At 38.9% G+C, this 10821-nt stretch overlaps 1 protein-coding gene across 1 annotated transcript in view; it reads right to left on the bottom strand.

Annotated features, from left to right (window-relative positions):
* Positions 1–4642: 4642 nt before the first annotated feature.
* Positions 4643–10821, bottom strand: part of kdm4b (lysine (K)-specific demethylase 4B) — a 33198-nt gene continuing 27019 nt past the window's right edge. The window contains exons 18-22 of the mRNA XM_077583517.1: positions 10041–10229; positions 7962–8138; positions 7635–7754; positions 7423–7515; positions 4643–6477 (exon numbers count right to left, since the gene is read on the bottom strand). Coding sequence (XP_077439643.1) covers positions 5914–6477; positions 7423–7515; positions 7635–7754; positions 7962–8138; positions 10041–10229 — 1143 coding nt within the window. The 3' untranslated portion in view covers positions 4643–5913. The remainder of the gene's footprint in view (positions 6478–7422; positions 7516–7634; positions 7755–7961; positions 8139–10040; positions 10230–10821) is intronic.

The following is a 10821-nucleotide window of genomic DNA, read 5'->3' as shown; positions in this document are numbered from 1 at the left end:
AAACTATCTACATTTAGATATTATTTTGACTTAAAATTAAAGCAAACGCATCAAAGAGATGTGACGCGCTAGGATGTGCTGTGCCATGATGTTAGCGCAGCTGGCTTTCGGAAAAAAAACACACACAAAACTTATTATAGAGACGTATTGAGAATCCCATTGGCTTTTCAATATGTCAATCATCATGAAGCTTCGCTGTGACTGGTTCATGCATCGTACGACGGAGGACCTTTTATGCACATTGTCAATGGCCATGACAGAAAGGAAGATGTGGACTGGCCCAAGTGAGGTGTCAATCTCCCCCATACTTGGACGCAGCAACCAATAATGTAGCTTTTTGGATTAAAGGGTCGTTGTGTGCCCGGAATACTTTTACAGGACCCTTTTCGATGTTTGATGACCAGTTTGGATGGAGTTGTAGGAAGCCAGAAAAGGTGAGTTGCATCTTTTTTTCTTTTATTTTGCATCTACGATTGTCTGACGTGAGTGCTCACTGAGCCCGCAGATATGATTGTATCTTAACTCATTCACTGCCATTGACGGCTATAGACGTCAAAAATTCATTTGAACTATTTTTATTAGTTTAAGATTTTTTTCCCACTTTTGCTAACAAGAGTATGAAAACCTAGAATTTTTTTAATTGTACATTTAGAACAGATATAAAATGTGTGATTAATTGTGAGTTAACTCATGAAATCATGCAATTAATTGCGATTAAAAAATTTAATCACCTGACGCTCCTAATTTTTAATAATCTTTTCTTTTTTTAAATCGCCTCAGGCGGTTAAATTTTTTAATTGTAATTAATTGCATGACTTCAATAGTTAACTCACGATTAATCATAAATTTTATATCTGTTCTAAATGTACAGTACAATAAAAAACAAATCTAGGTTTTCATACTCTTGTTGACAAAAGTAGAAAAAAAATGTTAAACTAATAAAAATAGTTCCAATTAATTTTTGACGTCAATAGCCGTCAATGGCAGTGAATGAGTTAATTACAATTACAAATTTAAATCGCCTGACGCGACTTAAAGATTATAAAAAATTCGGGGCGTTGTAATTAATCGCATGACTTCACTAGTTAACTCACAATTAATCACAAATTTTATATCTGTTCTAAATGTACAATAAAAAAAATATAGGTTTTCCTAAACTTGTTAGCAAAAGTAGAAATAAAATGTTAAACTAATAAAAATAGTTCAAATGAATTTTTGACGTCAATAGCCATCAGTGGCAGTGAATGAGTTAATTACAATTACAAATTTAAATCGCAGGATTATTTAGAAATTAGGAATTTAAAAGAAAAGATTATTAAAAATTAGGAGCGTCAAGTGATTACATTTTTTAATCGCAATTAATTGCATGACTTCACAACTTAACTGAAAAAAATGTTAAAACTAATAAAAATAGTTCAAATGAATTTTTGACGTCTATAGCCATCAATGGCAGTGAATGAGTTAAAATGTTGGGTATCATTCAAATCTCAAGAATCTCCAGAAATCTCCAGAAAGCATCGCCTGGCTTTCCTTTTCTTTTCTTTTCTTTTCTTTTCTTTTCTTTTTTTTAACAGGGGCGTTTAATTGTTTTTTTTTGTTGAAAGATGAATGACATTTACAACAGAACTCAAGACTTGGAGTTGAAACCCTGCCCCAAGTGTAGTAGTTTGACCTTCATGGGGTCTTCATTTGAGTCGACAGGTAAAGCTCTCGATTGACCGGACGCTCTACCTTTCCACCATCACAAAAAAATAAGGTGTGCCCCCGTGCCCTGGGGATAATCCAGGATATGCTGGGAAGGCTTTGGGATCCATCTGGAAGTGCGGGAGAAGGCAGGTCTGTACTTCCCTGCTCTAAATCACTCCTCTAAATGCCATATACTGCATAATACATCATAAAGAAAAACAGTACCATCTGCTGGATCTGGTGGGGAAAAAATCTGCTTGGAATTTTTTTTTTTTTAAACATTCATAATGATGAAGGATACTTTTTTAAAGTGTCCTTTGTCCAAGCTGTATAAAGCGAGATATTTCTACATTTGAAGCTCAAGTAGTTCCCAGAAGAAGTCACCCCCCCTGCTGACATTATTTTGTGTCCAAGGTCCTCAAGGACATGCATGAATAATTTAATCCATCCAAGTATAGAGACAGCAGGCCAATTAACTTGTTCAATTCAGATGATAGTTTTCCACAGATGGTCACTTGATGTTTAAATGCAACATTCAACAGGTTGCGCACGTCACTCCGTCTCCCTTCATAGGAGGGTCGTTGTTGACAGGTTGACTAGGTAACGCTGTTTCAGTGATGTGATTTACTCGCCAGATATGTAATAAGATCTTAAGGCTATAATGGAGCCTGTCATATCAAGCAGCTCATCAACATAATTGCCACTTCCAACTGTAATCATATCCCGCAGCATTTTTCTGCGAAACATTCAGCACGTAGGAGTGAGAGCTCAGCGCTCGTGTCAAGGACAAAATCACAACATGGACCTCGCAGGTGTTTTGTACTGTATTTAAGGCATACTCTCTTAGAATAGAGTAACTTACTCAAAGGTTAACATGCTGAAGCTAAGTAAATAACAAATAGTATCCATGTAGAATACCTTATTCATTGATCCATTAGTCCTTAATGGAACGGTTGTCAGCCAATCACAAGGCGAGCACAGTCTTCCCATCCCCTGAAAGTTGATGCTCTCATTGCGCTCAGCGAAAACCAAGTCCAAGTCCAGTTGGGTTAATGTAAATTTTTATCCTTTGGAGTCCTCCTTTTGCACAGGCATCTCTTTAGTGTTGCCTCTGGCCAGGCGCTGCTGAGAGAGAAATCAAACTGTGGGAACGGTTAAAGTAATTGCCAAGCTGGCACATCCCCAGCTACTCGGCAAAGACACTGCAGGCCCCTCAGAATGTTAATGGCCACCCTGAGCCGGCGAGGGCAAAGCTGTCTTGGCATATGCACAGACACAAGCAGGCAAAGAAAAGCATTTGTGTGTGTGTGTGCGTGTGTGTGCTTGTACATAAGACATTGTGAAGACCAAAATACGTTTTTAACCAACAGATTGAGGACGTTTTTGTGAAGTGAGGACATTTTGGCCGGTCCTTACTACTCAAGACCTATTTTTGAGGGTCAAGACTTGGTTTTAGAATTTAGGTTTGAATTGGGTTATGGTTGAGGTTAGGGTAAGGAATAGAGGTAGGCAATCATTTTTGATGGTTGGGGTTAGGTGAAGGGGCTAGGAAATGCAATATGTCTATGGATGTCCTCACAATTATATAAGTACAAGTTTGTGTGTGTGCGTGAGTGTTCATGACCTTCCTCCATGTTTTCCTTATTGGGCTTCTTCCAAATGTATGAGCTCTTAACGTCATCTAGTCAAAGTGAATTATGTTACAACATCCAGCACACTTTGCTTCTCAGTGAACTCTTTTTTTTCCAGGCAAAATGAATGACTTTTGATTCTTTGTTTAGTATATTTAGTAAATATTACAACTTTTATACAGATGCAGCACAAAGTGTTTCACCGCAAGGTTGTCTAACGAGTAGAACCAGCAAGAGTAGCATCTACATCAGCAACATTTGCTGTCAAAAGGGCCATTTTGGCTAAATAAAAAATAAAAAATTTGTCTGGAAATGAAAACGTATGGATGTATTGTAACTTTTTGCCTCTCTTCCTTTTTTGGATATTTTATGGCTATTTTCTGCCATTGATATTATTTTCTGTTTTATTTATTTTTTGCTACCAATTTTCTGACATATTTGGCAATAGTTTATGGTAATTTTGGGGGTTTCTTCTTTTTGTATAGTTACTTTTTTAATGTTTTGCTTTTCTGCCTTTTCTTATAACTTTTTATTTTTTTTTGCAATTCCAAATCAATTTAATTTTATTTTGTTTTGGGGGGATTTTATGCTTAGTTTTTTTTTCTTCCTTTCTGCCATTTTTTAAATAAATCTTCAGACTTTTTTTGGTGGAACATTTTTTGCTCTTTTTGGACATTTTAAGGTATGGCCTTGACCTAGATAATCAAGCTCTTAAATGTGAGTGACATGTTAACAGAATAACACAATTATTCCATAAGAGAAACACATAGAGGGACATGCATATTCTTTCTAAATGTACAAAACTGAAAAATGTGAAGCAGATGTTTATCATTACTTTGGTAATGCTAAGAGTCCTTAGGGTTAAAGTACCCAGATTGTTCTGTGACTACGTTAACATGCAGTCAATATTTGGGTTAAGGTCAAAAATCCGGTTTCTGAAACGTTCAAGATAACCCGTTTACATTTACATGTGAGCAGAATTATTATTATTTTTATTTTTTTTACTAATAAGCATGGTACAAATAAATTTTGTATGCAACTAATATTTGATGTTCATGTTATTCACTCGGAACAGCCACAAGTTACATTTTGTCATTTTTGTGGCATCCAAAGTAACAAAATGGTCATGTTGCCTCAAGTTATCTATTTTATTTGCAGCTCACATTTTTTCGATGAAAAAAATGTTAAGCCAGTTTAACTAGCTTTATTGCATTTGAATAATTATTATTAAGCTCCACTGTATTAAACCCATTTCCTTTCTTGGGTCTTATCCAAGCCAATTTGACAAAGGTACACCATATAGACAGACAGACAGACAAACTGGCGACAAGCAAGCCACTTTAATCCCTATGAAATAAGGGGTTTTATCTCATGGTTTCATTTCATTTCATTAGGACACAAAACCAAACATGTTCTCAGTTATGATGGGTGGGTGGCGTGTTTATGTTTGACATTTACAGATTTCATATCACAATACGCAAGACCTGTGCTATGTACAAGGTGAAGGTGGAAAAATAAGTCCATCAGTAGTTGAAGATCTCTGCAGCACAAACGGCTGTAGAAAACAAACATGTAGGCTGTAGAGTGATGTGCCCAGAAAAGCCTTCAAAAAAAATTAAATGGCCATGTTGCAACATTAATTCAGAAGATGAACTAGAAAAGATACATACTATAATCATACAACAGGTTTGACATTGCACTTTTGACCATCATCATACCTTTGGGTTCCTGTTTATACAACAAATACACTACACGTGATTTTAACGGACTATTTGAGCAAATAGATCACTAGAGGATGCGTGACTAATTCTTTATTTAGCAGTACAAAACCCTCCACTATACTGATTTTGTGAATATAGGAACCCTGAGACATGTTTTGTAAGTGAAACTGGGAGTTAACAAATGGCCATTAAACAATTGAAATACATATATATATTTTTTTTTTTACTACTGTTACAGGTTCACAATGCATTCCGTGAATTGAATATCTCCGTATGTTTCCTATTACAATTCATTCATTATCTAAGACATTTAAATACTGACTTTAACAATAATACATTGGAACCCACTGCCCCATTACCTCTTGCAGGAAAAAACACTTGAGTTTTGAAAATGTTCTGTCGATGAACATTCTGTGTGAGTGACTTTAGTTTCAAAGCCACACATGGCTCGACTGAAAAATAGATATATGTTGCTGGTTATTTGTAGAAAAAAACCCCACTTCTGTACAAGATGAACCCTAAAAAATTAACTATTAGCTTCCTGACACCAATAACGCGAGCCTTCCATTAATGTATCATTGCAACGAGGTACTGAGTTGATACCACCCAGAAGCACAGAAATCGTCCAAAATAATACAAAAATAACTGCTGAAAAACTGCCACAACACCAACAACAAAACTAGAAAAGATTGCTGCTGCAAAAACGCCACTGCAATCATATCAGGTCAAAAAAGTTGCGTGCATTTGAGTGCTTTCGTGTCTGCGCGCTGGTGCAACGCATTTGTGTGTCCAGTAACTGCAGCACTCGCACCACCTTCCCTCCATTAGCACCCACCTCATTGGTGATAGATATAATAGAGGAGAGGAGCTGTTGTCTAAAACATAGTTCCCGGCCCCTCGTCCTGGGGGAAATGTGAATGCAGGAGGGTCTCCATGTAGGAGACGTAGCCGCTGCTCGGCATGTAACCGTCCGACATGTTCTGCGTGAGTGGAGGTTGGGGCGGGGGCGGCAGTGGCGCGGGGGACTGCGCCGACAAAAGGGGATCAGAGTTCAACTGGCACTGGGAAGGGGCAGACGGGGGCATTAGTGTCAGGTCCGATGCCAAGTTCAACTCCGTCAAAACGTGGGACAAGGTGCCGCTCGTGTCCATCGGAGTAACGCTGGCGGATGCGGACAGCGCAGTTGATATTGCACTCATGGAGGACAGAAATTGGGAGGCCGGCAGTTTACTCGTCATGCTGAACTGCATTGCCGTTGGTGTTGCTACGGGGGTGCTTGGCTGGAGTGAAGATTTTGTCGGAATGAGGCGCGAGGTGGACGTGGAGGGTGCGGCATTTGTGCGCGGGGTTGAGGTGGACGGGAGGCAACGACGCTTGGCCGCTCCGGCTCCATCAGCTCCATCGGCTGAGGGCGTCTCCTCCTGGGATGTCGGGATGGCCTAAAACAAACAACCGTACAGAATTTAGGATACAATGCATCCATCCTTGTATTATCTCGACCTCTTGTTCAAGTTTAAACTCATAGAGAAACTAGAGGAAAGGTCGGGAGGCCCCATATGGCCCCGCCCCTTCTTTAATCAGGCACGGAATGGGTTACTTAACTTTTGTTATAAATTATGCAAATTATGTTTTTCTCTGATTTTGATTGTCTATGCAAATGAGACTCAGCATAATTTTCAAGTCATCAACTATTACAGAATGATTTGAATGTATTTAAACAAACATCAATGAGAAAAAATCCCCCCCCCCCCCCCAAAAAAAAAAATAAAAACAGTTTTTGTTTAAACGCACTGCTCTAAATCGGTGGCACATTGATATCCATATGAGCATGCTTGAGGCGGTCCATCGTGATTCACTCTGGTTTAAATCCAATGTCACCACAAGCCTCTTGGCATCTGCCTCCGAGCTGCCCGGCGGACAAGGGAGTCCAATTTAACCACATCTCCATCACGCTTGATAGGTGGGCACTGGGTATTCTGGTTGATATTGTGTTAGTGGAATAGGAGTTATGAAGCAAAATCCAGCCATATTTATCCATCTCAGGGGGCGGCCATTTGGCCACTTGCGGTCAACTGAAGATGACATCACAGTTGCTCAGGTCTCAGGTAACAGCCAATTACAGTACAGCTACAGAAAACAGGGGAGCTGTGATTGGTCGTTGCCTGAGACCTGAGCAACTGTGATATCATCTTCAGTCGACAGCAAGTAACAAAACGGCCGCTCCCTGAGATGGATAAATATGGCTGGATTTTGATTCATAACTCATATTCCACAAATGTATTATTAATCAGAATGTGAGATCACATATATCATGGTCAAAAAGTGTTTAAGGTCGACTACCACTTTAAGTTGAAACAAACAACGGCCACTGGAGAAATACTCACAAGACGTGTCCGGACCCTCTTGGGCAGTTCGTGGTCCAGCAGATGGATCTCGGATTGTTTTAGCAACAGCTGACTTTTGTCCTGAAACTCAACCTGCAGATCATAGTTAAGTGTAATTCATCTGATGGCATTACTTCATGTTTTCCCCCAAATGTGGGCCATCACATTTTCAAGGACAGTATTATGAAGATTACATGCTCGTTCTTATTTACCTGGTAGAGCTTGTGGGTGTGTTGCTTGATAAAGGAAGCATTGAGGTCTTGACCATCAATGGTGCTGACCACGATCAACTCCCCCACGTCAGGAGGACCCTTACTTAGGCAGTCATGACTCTGAGGGAGAAAAGAGATCAATAAGGGGTCATCTTCAATAGAACTGAATCGCTCACACTTCACTAACAAGTCCGCAGCACAGTGTTATGCTTTTTAACTCCATTGTATGCCATTTTATTTTGCACTTACTACACAAGTCTACATTCTTTCTGGAAACTTCCGTTTGATCCTATGATCTAAAACTACCCTTGTGTGTAAGGCACTCACTGTTACATTCTCCGGGTATATGTTGTCACAATATGATCCGTCGTCAAAGTTGACCTCGTAGAAGGTTTGCGTTGCCATGCCAATGATGGTACAATGGTAATACCAGCTGTCAGAGTTGCGGCCAATTACCCTTTTACCCAGGGTATGGCTTGAGAGGGTTTTGGCTGGTGTCCGTGGCTGCAAAAAAAAAAAAAAACCACAGCATTAAATACACAAATATTTAAGTCATTCATGGTCAAACAAAACATTTCTTCAACATTCAATTGTAGTTGGTGTTTGCTTGCTGATTTCTGCTTCACAATGACACATTGAGGGCTCAAAACGTGACGTTATGAACGCTTTGCCGTCACAAGATTCCGAGATATTGCGTACTACCACAATCAGAGAAAATCTAATTTTCCATATTCAAATGAAAGAACGAATGAGAGCAAAGCTTATTTACATATTATTAAGAAATCCAGCCATCTTCTCTCCATAGAATTTTTGACCAAATACAATAACTTGAAAAAGGCATCCTAGGCATTTCTAACTAGGGATGGGCGAGTACCGATACTGGGTGTCGGTGCCATTAACAGCCTTATTCTAAGGTATCGGTACTTGTGACAGAGGCCAATACCAGTATCGGTATCTTGTGGCTGTTTAACGATCAAGATCTAGAAATTAGAGGAACTGAAAATTGTCATTAATTTCTTTTATTTTTAGGAAAAATACTATATTTGAATATATAGTATAGGGCTTTCTTTAAATTTGTCATTTTTGGGGGGGAATTTTATGTAGTAGTGGTATCGGTACCAACTACTCAACATTTAAGTATCGATATCGGTCTGAAAAAAAAAAAGCGGTATCGAACACCAATAACCCAAATTATCTTGCAAACCCAATAAAAAGGACCTCAAATATCATTTCAAATAAGTAATTTCTAGTGACCATTGTTGGATTTTCCTTCTTACACAGAAGGATACAAACAATTTTGTCTATGTAGTCTTCATACACCTGCTCAAATGTCAAGAGTTGTTACTGTATATAAAAAATGAGACCAACAAACCATTTAAAAACTTTTTCCACCATTATCATGGCTCATCACATTTATACATCATATATATGTCAAATGGGATTCAGCACACACCTGCAGCCATTTGAAGTGACTTAAATTGATTCAAAATAAAGCTGATCTGTTCTGGAAGGTTTTCAGGACATTTTATTTTATTTTTTGTCATTTTAGAGAGAAGTTTGAATGTTTTGTGCTAACCCTGACTGATACTTAGAACTGTTCCTACTTCTCTCCATCTTGTCTTGACTGACCAACTCAAGAAAAACAGCAGCAAAGCATAATTTCTTTTGTCCCCCCATATCCCAGACATATGAAGAAGTTGGGAAATTGTTATCACATGTACTGAAACAATTAGCTTGCCAGAAATTGCTGTAGCTCCCATCAACCTCCTGGCAGCATCCCTGACCATTTTTCTCTTTTCATCAATTTTGGAGGGACATCCACTTCTTGGTAAGGTAGACACCATATTTGATGCCCTCTTTATGATCAAAGATTGGAATTGCACTTTTTAAGAAGTGGGTCCCAGTAATTTGATTTCTAAGAAAAGTCTGTTTGCTTGCCTGATGATTCCGCTTATAGAGTCCTCTTATGAGGTTGCAGTTTCTAAAAAGTTATGTTTCTTTAGTCATGTGAAAGGTATTTTCCAGACAATTCATCGTTTTATATCTCAACTACTTTTGGATAAAGTTGACTACAAATTGAGCACTGTAAATATTTTTTTAATGTTAGAAGCCATATACAGTGGAGGACCATAACAAAAAACAAACAAACAAATAAGTGATGCCTATTCAATTGAATCTCCCCCCACCCCCCCAAAACAACAACAAAACAAAACAAATAAGTGACGCTTATTCAATAGAATCCCCCCCAAAAAACAAACAAAACCAAAACCAAACCAAACCTCAAATTTCAACAGGAGAAGCATGTACTACGGAGACTTTATATCCACTGTAGCTTCCTGTGAGCTCCACAAGGTTCATATTTTACATTGAGTTTAGAGGCAAACTGTTGCTCTTGATTCAACTTACCTTCATAGCCACTTTTTTATGCTTGTGACATTTGACGGACACAACGTAGGGCCAGTCGGCTGGAGTCATGACAACACCAGCAATTTGGGCGCAGGTGACGTGGAAGGATGTTGCGCAGTTCTCCTCTGAACACTGGATGCACGCACCACGGTTTTTAACGTCACTCTTGCCATAGCAGAACACGCACAACTATTATGAGGACAAAAGAAAAACATACAATATCTATTAAACATTTTGGGAGGATTTGTAACTGCCACTATGTGATTTCAAAGTAGGGTAAGTTTTCCCTTCTCGACATCCTTTTGGGAGACTTGCATCACTTGCCCCATCACAGCTCTTGCACAAGTTTGCAAACACTCCTTGGAGAGCATCCATTCCACAAATTGCTTCATTTCCCCCCCACCATTGTGAGTGTTAAACCCACCCCAAGTCTACCACAATTCTGGCTTTAGCGGCAATTCGAGTCTACCTGTAATGAGTCCCTATTCCAGGCACATTTTCCAATCACCAGAATCTTTCAGTGCCTTCGATGCTTTTTACCCGTCTCACTTCAGCTCAACAGACATGCAGCTTTATTTGTACCCCAATCCACGTTTAACCAGAAAGCCAAACAGAAAAATGAAACGCCAGCATGTAACCAGGATAAAATATGTACCTGAGGGGAAATGTGTCAGGTCATACAGGGTTATGTTTTCAATACAGCCTATTTAATACCCTTAGGTTTCACAATCATTATGTTACAACATACTGTCATGCCTTTCAATTAGAAATTGACTTGAAT

The sequence above is a fragment of the Vanacampus margaritifer genome, chromosome 13 (assembly GCF_051991255.1).
Source record: "Vanacampus margaritifer isolate UIUO_Vmar chromosome 13, RoL_Vmar_1.0, whole genome shotgun sequence".
Lineage (NCBI taxonomy): Eukaryota > Metazoa > Chordata > Actinopteri > Syngnathiformes > Syngnathidae > Vanacampus > Vanacampus margaritifer.
This window is presented reverse-complemented; position numbering and strand designations above follow the sequence as displayed.